General features: G+C 39.2%; 1 protein-coding gene across 9 annotated transcripts in view; it reads right to left on the bottom strand.

The window, feature by feature from the left end:
- The window catches only part of LOC130930836 (muscleblind-like protein 2a), a 102,167-nt gene that overhangs the window by 71,978 nt on the left and 13,796 nt on the right, over positions 1–16,393 (bottom strand). For all 9 annotated transcript variants that reach the window (XM_057859047.1, XM_057859092.1, XM_057859064.1 and 6 more), the window contains exon 2: positions 403–891. In XM_057859047.1, coding sequence (XP_057715030.1) covers positions 403–576 — 174 coding nt within the window. In that variant the 5' untranslated portion in view covers positions 577–891. The remainder of the gene's footprint in view (positions 1–402; positions 892–16,393) is intronic.

A 16,393-nucleotide genomic window follows, 5' to 3' on the forward strand; every position in this document is an offset into this window, starting at 1 on the left:
GAAGTAACCCATAAATGCTCCGAAATCTATAGGAATTCACCAATGACCAGGAAATCAATGCCCTAAAATCAATAGGACATGATAACAAAATGTATCGGTAGTGAACCCAGAATCCACCCAAATCATTAGCATGTAACCCGAAATCAACATGTAGTAACCCATAAATTCTGCAAAATCTGTAGGAATTGACCAATGAACAGAAGGTGCCCGGAAATGTCCTAAAGTTAACAAGAAATGATCCAAAATTGTACCGGAAGTACAAATGTACAAGAACCAACAGCTTGCTAGCAAAAATTTCCACAAATTTCCATGCTAACTCATTGGCTGCCACTGATGTGCCTAGATCTCACGATCATTATCGTGAGCAAATTGTATTGGGAGGTTTCCACCCCTCGTCCTTACCTTTAAAGAGTCAAAACACGCAATCACTCTTCCGTTTTCCACTTGGCAGCTTTTCGACGGGTGGGCAAATTTGCACTCTTCATCTGTGCGCGAGCAAGTCCCCCTCTGAAACTGCCGACACACTTCCAGGGTCAGCCATTTTGTGTCGCGTATTGAGGCGATATTCAGAGCCATGTCTTCGACGGAGAGGAAGCGCTCAGTTTCCGAAGGGGCGCTTTGAACGGATTCCGGGAACGAGCGGAGGAAGTTTCAGCTAAATATGATCCGCTTTCTCTCAGCGGACGATTGGTCTCCGGAGACGGGGAAGTCAAGGTGATGGACTGGCGAAGTCTCGTGTGTGAGCAGAGCATCGGCAAGCACTGCTGTTAGTTAAACTGTGGCTTGTTCATTTTTCATTGCGGTCGGTGAGGAGGCCGATTGATTGTCTCTGATCGGTGGGGAACATGAAGACAGACGTCGGGAATTCTTCTAAGCCACCGAGTAAGGATGCTGGAGAGAACAAGATACACAGAATGAGGACATTTACAAGAGGGATGGTCCGCCCAAAAATTGATTTATTTCATTTTTTTCAGAATTTTTTCCTACCCTCTATTTTATTTAAGATAACAAGAACAGAAGACAGGGAAAGCTCAAAACAAATTTAACTCTTTATATGGCACTCATTGGCTGCCGTTGACGTTACTGGACTTGAATGATACATCAGTCTTTTGCATTGACGAATATAGCCGTCATTGGCATTGACTTTAATTGAAATCTATCAGGTATCAAGTAATTGCAAAATTCCTTCTCTGACCTCTGTGACCTTTGACCTCATGACGCCGCAATATAATTGTTGCCCAGAGATGACTCAAAACCCAACAGGAAGTGATCCAAAATTAATAAGAAGTGCCTCAATTTGCCCCAACATCACAAAAGTGACCCCAAATCAGTAGCAAGTGACAGAAAAATGACCTAAAAGCAACCTACGTGCTAGACGTTCAATCCATTTGAACTGGATGGGCTAGCAGCAGCATCTTTGGCTTTGACGGATATAGTAGTCTTTAGAATTGATGTTCATAGCAGTCTTTAGCAATGACGGTTACAGATGTCTTTCGCATTGATGTTGCCGTTTTTGGTAGTCACAGGTATATAAAATTCATTTTAAGAAGACGTTTGAAAAAATATAAAGAAAAAAAACAGCTTGAAAAAAATACATGTTTTTAGAAATTGAGCTAAAGCAACACTTGGTAACTTTTCAGTTTTGGTCGATTTTAGCGATGCTGGTGGACTAAAGCGGTAGTGTTTTGCCTTAAGGAAGAATGCGTTTCCAATGAGAACCAGCGCTGCTTTTCCCATGAAGACCGGCGCACACCCGCACACATCATCAATCAATCACAAATCCAAAAATCAAACAAGGACCCAAACGGGACTGCTCATAGTTGCCGGGAAAAAATGATTATCAATTTCATTGGCAACTAGTTTATTAATCGATTTGAATCGATTTAAAGCAACACTTGGTAACTTTTCAGTTTTGGTCGATCTTAGCGAAACCGGTGGACAAAAGCGGTAGTTTCGCCTTAAGGAAGACTGCGTTTCCCATGAAGACCAGTGCATGAGCACATAGTGTCGTACAATCCTCATCTCCGGTCGCCTGCAGATGGATTAAACAACATTTCTGTTTCCAGCGGCTGTGTGACAGATGAATCCACTTGTGGCTAAACAAAAGCATTTGGCGGAAAACACAGACAAGGCTGAACAAGCAGTTTCTGCTCTTGCACCCTCTTTAAAATAAACTGCTGTATTTTAAACCAAAAGAACTGTTGTGTTTGACAGAACAATATATCTATATGCTGCCGTAGCGGATTCATGCCGCATTAAGCCCCCAAACTTTTTTAAATTCGTCCGTTTTACCCTGAAGACCCCTGTTTACTGACACCGCGCAAAAGCTTTTGTTTTAACCCAGCCATAATATCAAGGTAAGTAATTATATTGATTTGAAAATGAAAATCTCTACCACCCCCTAGATGTCTGCAATTTATGCATTGTGACCCTTGTCATATTACCGTGTTTCACCCATAAAATCCCCAAAAAGTCCGGCTGTGGGCATTCACAGCTGTGTCTTGACACTCGGTGAGACATGTTACACAGAGTTTTTGGATCGAAACAAGGTAAGTACACGAAAATGATCATGTTAAAATCATGGTGTCTTTTATTATGCTCTCTCATGCTCTCACCTAGAGTTAGGGTTAAGGGTTACTTTTTTTTTTTTTTTTTTTTAATGCCCTCCTGCTCAGATTTTGTCTTCCCCCAGAAAATTGAGATTTTAAGCTTTACAATGATGTATCACACATGCATATAGGACAATTTTAAATTTGGGGGTCTCAGAGCCTTAGTGTTTTCCGCCATATGATGGTTATCAACCATGTGGATTAGTGTGGCCAACCCCCCACCCCACCTGGACTCATCAGCGCTGGCGAGTTCAGTTTCTGGTCATCACGCCAGCGAGTGAAAGCCGGCCCAAGGTTTATTCTGTATATCCTGGTAGCTGGTAGCCTCCATTTTTTCCCCTCAGACAAAACTTTTTGTCTCTTTAGTTGCTCTGCCATCTTTGCAGAATTCGTGCGAAAGCGTTCACATCGCCTTCAGTCTTTATATTGAATGGGGAAAATGGGAAGTGATGTATGCCGTAAAGCAGTAAGCACATTTGTAGTTTCTTTTCCAAGTTAATTAGTGTTGGTGAAATTAATACAGACTCCGACAAGATATAAAAGAGTTGTCATTCCACTAGTTTTTAGTCAACAAATTATCACAAATTTTATGAAAATATTTATAAAGGTTGAAAAATTACCTAGTGTGGCTTTAAATAGACAAATCTGGTATCAAGTTATCGCAAAATTCCTTTTCTGACTTCTGTGACCTTTAACAACATGACTCCACAATTTGTTACCTAGAAATGACCCAAAATCAATAGGAAGTTATCTTAATTTAAGTGCCTGGAAGTGACAGAGAAACACCCAAAAAGCAACCGGTCCTTTTTACTCTTTGGCATTAGACTGAACTGGAAGGTTTGGCAGCAAATGAACGAAAGACGTCTGCTAGTGACAAACACATTTCAATTCCCAGCAAAGGATGAATGGACACCATATGATTGGACGTCACGCATCGTCAATGGCACTGAAAGAGTTCGATAAAAAAATATTTTTTTATTGAGGTAGTATCGAAAGCAATATTGAGTATTTTTGGAGTATCGAAATTAAGTTGAAATTTTTAGTACAGGTGACAGTACCTATGTAGCCTATAGTGTTTCATTCTGGCAGGTGTTGTTCAATGTGCTCATTTAGCATTTAATGATAACACCAGCCGAGATTTGAAGTTTTGTGAACACTAGCATTAGCGTCTATGAAGATGTTAGCTTTGTTAGAAAGAGGGAAAACAAGAAAAGCAGGTTAGCGAACTTGTGCCCTCTGCTAGCATAACTAATTAGCACATAAGCTAAGCTAATGTACTATTGTCATATAAAGGCACTGATTTTGGACTACATACAAGCATCAGGCTTGATAACAAATTCAACTAACTGAATGAATGAATAAAAAAAACATTTTGGCCTCAAAGAGCATTTTAAATCTCAAGTTTTATAGGAGTTTATCCATTTAATGTCACCCGTACTCGGTAGGCACAAAGGTCATTAAGCAATGTCTGACCAAGCCATGATAGCAATTATTTTATAGTCAAGTGAGTGTGCAGTCTTTTAGTACTAAAAAGAAAAAAAGGATTTTGTATATGTTTAAAAAAAAATTAATAATAATAAAGTATCAGCATAGTGTCAGTATCGGCCAATACCACATAGTAGCGGAAACTATTTTATCGGGTATTGGGAGCCAAAAATTGGTAGCTCCCCATTTGTCTGATCTCGGCTAACAAAACGATTAGCTTCTCGGTCAGATAATTCAGAAAAGCGGCTCCCCTCTCCAAGGCATGGTTTAATTTCGCAACATCTCCCGGCGGAGGGAGGCAATCGCGTTGGAAGAGACAGTCAGGTGAAAATCATTACAGAGTTGACCTTTAACAATTAAACCCTCATTATTTTTAGAAGTCCAAAAGAAGTCTTTAGGGAAGCTAGCCTACTTTGTTAGCATGTACGAAAGGGAAACGGTGCCATTTTTGTCTGTCGTCCTCACACTGATCATCTGTGCCTTACTCAAATGCTTTCCTGTTGAGTGCTCCGTGGTATTTTTTTTTTTGGTACAAATTTGCAACTTTAAAAAAAAACAGGCTAAACAGATGTGCTTTAGCTACAAGCTAAAATGTACCTGAACTGAAAAATCCCAAAGTATTGTTCAGTAAAATGGAGTCTCCTAATGATTGGTTTTCATGATGAAAGTATTCTGAGGAGAAGCCCCACCCCCTTCAAAAAAAATGGAGTATGATGGGCTGAATTGTACCTAAAATACAAGAGAAAGGTAAAGTACCGTATTTTTAAGACTATATAGCGCACTAAATATCACACATATGTTGCATTTTGAATGGGAATTTTATTTTATCTGACACCAATAACCAACATTATATGTGTAAGTAAAAACTAGAAAATGCAATTCCTGGAGAAATTGCGTTGAGATGCTTTGTGTCAGATTTTTGGTAACTTTCTATTCATTTTGGGATACTTTTGGGTCACTTTCTTATGAACGGTAGACGTCCAATATATTGGATGTTCGTTCGACACCTCCCTGTCAAAATGGATTGGACTTTCAATGGCGTCAATGGCAGCAAATGAGAGTCCTTTGAAGGCTAAAATTCATTTCCGTGATTTTTTTCTCCAATTTTGTTGTTAAGTTTGGGTGGTTTTTGTGGTTTTTTTTCACGAAAGGGTTGTAGTTTTTTGTTTGTTTTTTTTCCCAATGTTTTTGTTGTTTTAGGATTTTTGCCCTTTTTTTCTTTAAATCTTAGGGCATTTCTGGGTCACCTCCTGTTTATTGGGCACCACCTGTAGATTTTGGGTGACTTTCCGTTGATACCTGGTCATTTTTTTTAACATTGAAAATGAGTGATGTCCATTACAGGTGTGACAAAATGTGGACATGGAGATATATTCTGATACTTTGTATGCCAAAATGTTATCGATATTCTCTTGCTAAGAATTGATACATCATTTTAAAAAGGTATCACTGTTTTTTTTTTCTTTTTTTTTTTTTTTCAAGGAAGCAATAAGTTGCTACTCAGTGGCTGCCATTGACAGCGCTAGACGCTCAATCCATTTAGGATGGAAGGGAGCATTTACAGGTCACTTCACTTGAGTTTGAGTCATTGCCAATTCATTTGAGGATATTCCCTGGTCACTACCTGTTCTGTAAACCAAAATCAACAGGAAGTTACTCATACAGTGCTGCTCAAAAGTTTGTGAACCCCCTCAACATTTTGGAATTTTCTATTATTTCAACCTGATTTCCTAATCAATCAATTCAGTAGTTTTTTTTTTGTTTTTTTAACAGTTGTGTTGTCGAGACTAAATTAAAAAGAGTTTTCATCAACTGATGTAGGTGCAAAATTGAACTGTTTGGTCACAACCAAAACCGCCATGTCTGGCGAAAAGTCAACACTGCATACCACCAAAAGAACCTTCTCCCAACAGTGAAGCATGGAGGTGGGAATGTCAAGATCTGGGCTTGCTTTTCATCCTCAGGACCTGGACAACTCCACATAGTCCAGGGAATCATGAATTCTGAGGAATATTGTCAAATCCTAGAAAATAACCTGACGCCATCTGTTTTGAAGTTAAAGCTTGGCAGAAGGTGGATCATGCAACATGATAATGATCCAAAGCATTCCAGCAATACAACCAAGGAATGGCTGAAAAAGAAGAAGATTCGTGTTCTGGACTGGCCCAGTCAAAGTCCTGACCTAAATCCCATTGAAATGCTGTGGCGGGACCTGAAGCGAGCAGTTCATGCCAGACGCCCATCAAACCTCTCTCAACTGACTGCGTTCTGCAAGGAAGAATGGGCAAAAATCCCCCAAAGTAGATGTGAGAGGCTGATTAGTCACTACAGAAACCGTTTGGTTGAGGTAATCTCTGCAAAAGGAGGCGCAATATCCTATTAACTGAAGGGGTTCACATACTTTTGCACACATGATATCTGAGTTTTTCTTAAATCAACCACTTTTGTTAAATAAAGAATGACAATATAACTATTTCTTTTGTTTCAGTCCATTATTTGGAATGTCAGTATTGTGGATTTGGGTATAACTTAACATTTAATAAGGTTATTTTAGTTTTTTTTTACAAAAAATCTGACCATCGCTGTGGGGTTCACAAACTTTCGAGCAGCACTGTAAATGCCCCCAAATCAACAGGAAGTAACTCAGAAATGCCCTAAAATCAACAGAAAGCGACTGAAAATCAACAGCATATGACCTGAAATTCCCCAAAATTGAAGTCATTGTTTGCTATTGACCGTCATAGATGTCCAATTCATTTGGGGTGGGAGGGATGGCAACGAATGGACGAATGTTCATTTGCTGCCACCCTCCCAATTCAAACGGGTTGGGTGTGTACGAGTGATAAACTCATTCCAATTCACAGCAGAAGGATGAAAATAGCTTGTTTTTCTGTTTATTCCTTGTATTGTAAAATATCGTAGAATGATTTCTTGACTCATGTATCGATAATTGTTATACCGCCATATTGTGAGATCATCATTATTGTGAGCCTTGTATTGCAAATCATACCGTGAGGTAACCAGAGGTTCCTACTCCTAATGTCCATGCTAAATAAATGGAGATATTTTTGTCAAAATTTTGTGGAACTGTACATTTTTTCTAAAAACTGTATACAACTTGAAATTTTTTGTGTAAATTATGTGAATTGGATAAAGAATGAAGAACAAGATACATTTAAAAGTTTGAAATGTTTTTCTCTTTAGGTGCAGCACAACAAAAAGACATGCATGTATACAAATGATCCTTGACATCTATCATTGTGTAACCACATTTTAAAACCAAATGTTAGTGTGTTTTTTGAATGCATCTATTTGTCACCGTTGGAGAGGAAACGACCTATAAGGCAGACATATAAGAATGCATGGCATTACTAGATCTTATGGATTACTGCCGCTCAGTAAAGCCAGCTGGCAAGAGTATTATCTTGCTAGTCTGCTTAATTGAATGGGAGTCAGCGGAACTGGGGTGTCCCGAGTGAAAGTCATTGGCTTGACCTCAGAATACCTCATATGCAACCTATTAGTTTGCTATATGTGCTTGCTTGTCACATTTCATCTTGGCTACTTTAGCTTGTTTTTAGTACTGTGAACGGCTGCTATGAATACTGTTTTCAAAAGTATTGTTACGATATTTCCTTGTTAGCACTTTAGCTGCCACTGACGGCACTAGACATCCTATTCATTTTGACGTTCCTTCACTCGCCCCTCCCAGTCATAAAGAAATTGGACATCTAGTGCCGTTAATGGCATGGAAAGATGAACATTCACAGCCAGCCCTCCCTGTAGAAATAAAATTGGATGTTTGTCATTGTCAGTGAGTTTATTTTGGGTCATTTCCTTGTTCATTTTAGGGGGCTCGTGGGTCACAATGTGTTGGTTTTGGGTAAAAGTCAAACGATATATCAGCCATCTGATATATGCAGTTTTTTTCAAGATCAACTGACGTATATATATATGCTATATAGTAACCGATATAATAGACCAGTGTTTTTCAACCACTGTGCCACAGCACACTACTGTGCCATGGCATTGTGTCCGGTGGGCTGTGGAATATCATCCACTTTCACCTAATTGATGTAAAAATGTTGAAAATGAATCCACAAATGCGCAAAATCTGGTGTTTGTGCTGTCCAATGGTCTGTTATCATGCACACTCTTCTATATCAGTTGGTGTCAATAGGTAGCTAATTACTTTGTTTAGTAATGCGTAAGTAGTAAGAGTGGCATTGGTTTGGGGGTCCCAGTAGTGGATAGCTAGAGAAAGTACTGTAGAATGGTGACAGCGATGGTAAAGGTTTCTAAAAAGGAAAGATGCTACCTCAGAACTGGACAAAATTCATTGAATGGTGGTCAAAAGGAAGCAAAGACCATATTCTCTTGTAGAGTCCCTGGTGTAAGACAATAAGCAAAAGCTATCTTTCATTGGGATTTAAGCTAGAATAAAGGGTTAGCATCCAGTGATTAACCTTCAACGAAGATGCAGTGATACCTACTGCAATACAAAAGCCAAGGTGTAACACTGAGTGAGTAAAAATATGATTATAAAATGTTTTTCTTTGTGTTTGATTCTTATTCAATACACAACTGTATATGCCTAATATAGGCTACAGAAATTCATTTCGGGGATTTTTTTTAAATGAAATAAGTGTGCCGTGGTTCAAAAAAGGTTGAAAAACACTGCAATAGACAATGAGCTCATTTTGGGTCACTTCCTTGTTCATTCCAAGGTACTTTTTTTAGAGACAGACTGATTATCGGCCAGGCTGATAATCGGCGCCAATATTTTGAAATTTGATGTATATCGGTATCGGTCTTTTTTAGAATCTGATATGAAATGCTGATATTAAAAAAATCAATTTAAAACTGGGTTATTTCTGCTCAGATGCAGCCGTGCCTCACTCTCTGGCACTAGTATTCACTAGTGCTGCAACGATTAATCGATTAACTCAAGTAATTCGATTAGAAAAAAGCTGACTCAAATTTTGCTGCTTTGAGTATTCGTTTAATTAGAGTGACGCTGTAGTGGTTTGTTTTGAAAGTGTTGCATTTAGTTTTATTGGTTTGGGTGGATACTCTGCCCTCTAGTGGCAACAGTGAATTTGCAGTAACTCATCTATCATGGCTGAATCCAGATGCTCCCTGTTAAGACCAACATAAGGTATGTTTTTGTTGGCGCTAATATGTTTGTTTATGCATTAGTTATTTAGTTTAGAAGTATATTTAGCTGTTTTTTTTGGGGGGGGGGGGGGGGGGTTGAAGTGTTTGACGATTTGTTAAGAGATTTAAAAAAAAAAAAAATCTTAGCATTTTATAGCATTTAAGCTTGCGGACTTTTGCTATGCAAGTTAGCCAAGTATTATTTTGTTGGACTTGGATCCTCGTTCATTCATTATTTATACAATATAAGGCTAAGATCAGTTATTTTAATATAGTTTTAAAATGCATTTATTGCTCTGGTGAAATAAAAGTACAATTCTGCATCATTTGAAGAAACTCAGGAATTCTGTATTTGTATTTAATGCATCTAAGTGCAATCTTAGCAAGTCAAAATAAATGTTTAGTATCTTGCTCAAGGATTCTTAGACCAGGTCATCAGAGTGGAGAATTGAACTCGCAACCTTTGGGTTGTGGAACAACGACTCTACGACTGAACCACGCCACCCCCTATTAGTGGCTAATATTTTCTATTCGAGTGATTCAATAAGCATGGTTCAGGCATTTCAGTGAAGTTCAGTGTTTGCATTATTCAAATTTCTTACGTCAATTTTTGCACTTTTACCACAAATGAATATCTGCTCCAAAAATCGGTTATCGGCCCTTCTACTGTAACTACATACTCATAATCTGTATCGGTTCTGAAAGACCCATATCGGTCGATCTCTAGTATTTATGAGTCACTTCCTGGAATATGGACATTTTTCAAAGATCAGTCGATGTATACAGTAACTGATGTACAGTGGTATGAAAAAGTATCTGAACCTTTTGGAATTTCTCACAGTTCTGTATAAAATCAACATCAAATGTGAGCTGATCTTTGTCAAAATCACACAGATGTAAAAACTGTCTGCTTTAACTAAAACCACCCAAACATTTTTCAGGTTTTCATATTTTAATGAGGATAGCATGCAAACAATGACAGAAGGGGGGGGGGAAACAAGGAAGTGAACCCTCTGCCTAAGGGGAATTAAAGAGGTATTGAAACCATATTTTACCAAACAATTTAAGTCATGTGTGTGCCCAATCACCAATAAGTGGTTTAAAGCTGCCCTGCCCACTATAAAACACACACCTAGTAAAAATTGTCTTGCTGAGAAGCATTGTCTGATGTGCATCATGGCTCAGTCAAAAGAGCTGTCTGAAGACCTGCAATCAATGATTGTTGATTTGTATAAAGCTGGGAAAGGATCCAAAACCATAACCTCTAAAAGTCTGGATGTTAATCAGTCGACAGTCAGAGAAGTTGTCTACAAATGGAGAGAGTTTGGCACTGTTGCTTTTCTCCCAAGGAGTGGCTGTCCACCAGAGATGACGCCAAGAGTTCAGCGCAGACTACTTAGAGAGGTAAAAAAAAGAACCCTACAGTGTCTGCTAAAGACTCACGGAAATCACTGGCACAGTCCAATATCTCTGTGCTGACATCAACTATGTGTAAAACTCTGGCCAAGAATGGTGTTCATTGGAGGACACTCCACAAACGTTTTTCGCAAAATATTTTGTGGACTGATGAAACCAAAGTTGAATTGTTTGGGAGTAACACACAATGTCATGTGTGGAGGAAAAATGGAACAGCTAACCAACATCAACACCTAATCCCCACCATGAAGCATGGTGGAAGGAGAATCATGATTTGGGGTTGTTTTGCTTCCTCAGGGCCTGGACAACTTGCAATCATTAATGGAAGAATGAATTCAAAAGTTTATCAGGATGTTTTGAAAGAAAACCTGAGGCCGACTGTCAGACAGTTGAAGCTAAAAAGAGGATGGATGCTGCAACAAGACAATGATCCAAAACACGGAAGTAAATAAACTTCAGAATGATTTCAGAAGAAAAAAATACACGTTCTGGAGTGGCCAAGTCAAAGTCCAGATTTGAAACCCATTGAGATGCTGTGGCATGACCTAAAGACAGTGATTCATGCCAGACATCCCAGGAATCTGACTGAACTACAGCAGTTTTGTAGAGAAGAATGGGCCAAGATTAGTCCTGATCGATGTGCCAGACTGATCTGCAGCCACAGGAAGCGTCTGGTTGAAGTTATTGCTCCCTTTGGGGGGGGCACAAAATATTAAATGTGATGGTTCACTTACTTATTTTTCCACCTTCTGTCGTTGTTTGCATTCTATCCTCATTAAAATATTAATACCTATAAATGTTTGGGTGGTTTTAGTTAAAGCAGACATTGTTTTTTACTCTGTGTGATTTTGACAAAGATCAGATCACATTTGATTGTGATTTTATGCAGAAATGTGAGAAATTCCAAAAGGTTCAGATACTTTTTCATACCTCTGTAATAGGATTACTGTTATGTACAGTGTTTGGGTGATGATATTTCTTATAAATGTCAACCGATGTTTCGGCCGATATACCGGTCTGATTTTTTTTCGGCCAATACCAGCCGACAGAAATGGGTAGAGTAGCATTAAGGAGTTATCCAAAAAATGTACTCAAGTAAAAAAGGTGTTCGGTAAAAAGAATGCTCAAGTAATGAGTAACATTGTCACTGCTTACAATGTGTGATTTTATTTTATTTTTTTAGCAATGTTATTTTCTCTCAGCACAACGTCATCATCAGTATATGAACCTTTAATCACGACAACAGCAACTATGACAAATTTACCCATGGCCATCCGGCCGTGTGGCTGCATTTCAAGTTTTTTATGGTGGAAAATTACTGCCATGCATGGCCATTCCTGTGTGTCATGGAAAATGAAGGCACTTTGTAAGCTAAGCTAACAATCAAAGTGACGTCAGTGGCTTGATCACTAGCAATTTAGATATTTTGCATCTTTCCTGCTCTCACAGCAGGTCTTGTGTTTCCGCTTGGGTTCAGTACGCTGCTTATGTATTTGTGTTTTGAACACGCTCGGGCCCCTGGGATAAACGATCAAGTAAAGACAAGTGAGTGAGGACTAAGCTAACACTGAGACACTACACAAGAAACAGATGACACAGTCAGCAGATTGGTGCACTGCATGTTATAATTGTCTTAGCTCGTGACCCCACTGGCACTGTTCATGATATGGGTTTAACCCCTGGGTCTCAAACGTGCGGCACAGGGGCCAATGGTGGAACACGTGGACAAAGTTTTGCGACTCTCTTTTGACATTCGATTGTCGTATTAGTGTTGCCCGCACGTATTTAGCGATGGGCAATCACAAAAACAAAAAAAATAGAAACAAATTTGAATAAAATGAAATAATTAACCGATTAATTTTGGGGAGAAAAATGAAATATTTAAATACTAATAAATAAATCAAAAATAAAAGAACAATTAAAAAGTTATGAGTAAAAAAAATACACATAATTCCAAATAAAACAAAATTGACCAGAATTTTAAAAAATAATTCAAAACAATATATAAAAAAGTGAGAATTAACATAAATTCAAGCAGCTGTATATTTTGCTCCGTCCAAATATCGAAATATATTGGACTTGTAGCGCAGTCTCAAGTTTGAAGTTAGCCCAATGGCAGCCAATGAGTAAACAAGGACGTGACACTAAAATGCCTCAAAATCTTCAGGAAGTTAAAGTCTAAAAATAAGTAAAAATCCCCTTAAATCAATAGCAAGTGACCCCGAAATCCCTCCATATCAACAAGAAATGATCCAGTATGAACGGGGAGTGAACATGAAATGTCCCAAAATAAACAAGAAATGACCGATAAACAGGGACTGACCCGGAAATGCCCCAGAATCAACAGGAAATCACCCAAAGTTTATAGGAAGTGAACCAAAGTCGATAGAAAGTGACCAAAAATCAACAAAAAGTGACCTGAAATCAATAGGAAGTTACCAGCAAATGCCCTACAATCAATAGGAAGTGACCGATGAACAGGAAGTGACCTGGAAATGCTCCAGAATCAACAGGAAATGACCCAAAATAAATAGGAAGTGACTCGTAAATACCTCGAAATCAACAGGAAGTGACGATGAACAGGAAGTGACCTGGGATCAGGGGTCGCGTTAACCGGATATTTTCCGTCGTTGACCGTTTTTTTAAAACGGTGACGGAAAAAACTGACGTCCGTCCGTCATTTTGACAGGTTGCAATTCACACCCCAGACCACAGGGTAGCGAGTTAGCATATTAATTAGCTATTGTCTCTCTTAATGCATGACGTCGTTGGCTCTTCTGTCAGAATATTGTAGCGTCACCGGGGTCTGGCGGCGGCACCGTGATTGACACATCAACGCGAGGTTCTTATTGGTGCACCCGGTGTGCCAGCGCGTCATCCAATTGATGGACAAGATTGCCGCCCAATCACATGACGCCACAACTCCGCCCCCCTGACTGGAGCCGCCATATTGTGTGTCAGCTGTTCATGTTTACACATTACCGCTACGTACTTGCCTCCTATTACGGCGTGTTTTTCTGCTCGTTAATATTAATAATCAAAATGGTGAAGGCGTGTGTGGCGGTTGGTTGCTGTAACAGAAAAGATAGATGGAGAGACTTGAAGTTCTACCGTATTCTGAGAGACCCGGGAGGATGAGAGCGAGATGGACTGCTGTAATTCGACAAGAAATCTGGGCACCAAACGATCACCACAGACTATGTAGTAGTCATTTTATATCTGGTAAGATGCATTTAATATATATTTAGAAGATTTTGAGCTGACAACCACAATTAAGATCATTGTGTGACGTTGGTGATTGGGGTCTATATCGTTGGCTCTTTTTCTTTGGGGGCGGAGTTGTTGGCGGTAAGCAGAGTAAAAAGGGAGAAAAATACCACGACTCCCGTGTCTAATTTTTCGCCGCCAAGCAAGCGTTACAATATTAATTAAAAATGAATGAAAACTAAATACTATTGAATATGTCATCATTATCATTTCAAAAATTTAAGTGACCGGTAAAAATAGACTATGACCGGATTTTTATGACCCTGTCAGTCAAAATGACAGACAACGAAAATGTCTAGCACAACCTCTGCCTGGGAGTGACCTGAAATCGATAGGAAGTCACCCGTAAATGTCTTAAAATCGACAAGAAGTGACCAATGAACAGGAAGTGAACCAGAATCAACGGGAAATCACCCAAAATGTACAGGAAGTTTACAACCAATAGCAAATGACCCAAAATGTATAGGAAGTGAGCCAAAATCAATAGGAAGTAATTCGTAAATACCCCGAAATCAACAGAAAGTGACCAATGAACTGAAAGTGACCTGGGAATGCCTCAAAATTAATAGGAAGTGACCCAAAATCAATAGGATGTTATCCAGAAATTTCCTAAAATCAACAGGAAGTGGCTAATGAACAGGAAATAACCCGGAAATGGCCGAAAAATGTACAGGAAGTGAGCCAAAATCAATAGGAAGCGAATCAGTAAATACCCTGAAATCAACAGGAAGTGACCGATGAACAGGAGGTGATGTGGGGATTGCCAAAATTCATCAGAAAGTGACCCGAAATCAATAGGAAGTTATCCAGAAATGTCCTAACATCAACAGGAAGTGACCAATGAACAGGAAGTGACCTGTAAATGCCCCAGAATCAACAGGAAATCCCCCAAAATGTACAGGTAGTGTGCCAAAATCAATAGGAAGTGACCTGAAATCAATAGGAAGTTACCCGGAAATGCCCTAAAATCAACAGGAAGTGAACCAGAAATGCCCCAGAACAAAAGGAAATGACCCAAAATGTATAGGAAGTAGAGGTGGGAATCTTGGGCACCTAACGATTCGATTATGATTCAGAGGCTCCGATTCGATGATAAATCGATTATTGATACCCATCCCCCCCCCCCCCCCCCCCGCTTTGAATGTTTTGTACATTAGTTCCAAAATGGTTCAAAAATCCTCACAGTCTAAACCAAACTAATATTTCAGTATCAAGTTAACAGTTAAAAACAGTAAATAAAATACTCAAGTCCCCATTATGTATCAAAAAGCTTTAAACTACATTTAATTAATTTAATGTTGTGAATCAACCGTTAAAGTTATTAAAATTGCTCCCGTTATTCCATAGTTTCCCTTATGTCTACTTTCGACATGTCAAAGTTTTATATTGTTTCATCATTTAAAGATAGATTCAAGTCAAGACTTTGCAGATTTAGGAGTATAGATAAAAAGTTTGGTTTTAGGTTTGCAGAGCCTTCTAAAGAAGTCTACTGCTTTAAGATGGCGGCTGTTTACTAACGCCGGCAAGTCTGTCATTTGGCATCTAGTTCTCTATACATCTTCTAACACCGCCGTCATCTGTCATTTCGCATCTAGTTCTACATATATGTGATATCTACCGTGGCCGTATGCGGCCGTATGTTTGTAGCAACTACCAACTGGGCGTTGTTTGTAGCAGCTGTCGGCCGCAGTCAGGTATTATTCTTTTTTTATCTAGCAGCGAGAGTTGAAAATGATATTTACTCTCGGTCCGTTCCTCTTTGCGCCCCGAAGACCGCGTTGTGCTTTAGTTCTGCTTTACCTGGTATAATTCAATAATTGAAATTTGGATGTTTGTGAATCCTTCTCGAATCTTCCGCAGCCGAATCGCGGATAATCTAAAAATCGTAAATTTCGCACGCCTGCAATAGGAAGTGTGCCAAAATCAATAGGAAGTGACCCGAAATCGATAGGAAGTTACCCAGAAATGCCCCAAAACCAACGGGAAATTACCCAAAATGTATAGAAAGTGAGCCAAAATCAATAGGAAGTGACTGGTAAATACTCCGAAATCAACAGGAAGTGACAGATGAACAGGAGGTGACCCGTAAATACCCCATAATCAACAGGAAGGGACCAAAAATCAACAGGAGATGACCTGAAATGCCCCAAAATTGAACTCATTGTATTCCATTGACTGCCATACACGTCCAATCCGTTTGAAGTGGGAGGGATGTTTTCATTCGCTGCCACCCTCCCAGTTCAAACGGATTGGACGTCCCCTAGTCATAAACTCATTCCAATTCACAGCAGAATGACGAAAATACCTTGTTTTTCTGGTAATTACTGTTGTATTGCCGAATCGTGATATCATCATTATCGTGAGCCTTGTATCGCAAATCGTATCGTATCATGAGGTCCCACTCCTGGTTAACGCTGTGACCTAAAAGTCTTTAAATATACAGTATGTGTACAGGTTAC

Source organism: Corythoichthys intestinalis, chromosome 2 (genome assembly GCF_030265065.1).
Source record: "Corythoichthys intestinalis isolate RoL2023-P3 chromosome 2, ASM3026506v1, whole genome shotgun sequence".
Lineage (NCBI taxonomy): Eukaryota > Metazoa > Chordata > Actinopteri > Syngnathiformes > Syngnathidae > Corythoichthys > Corythoichthys intestinalis.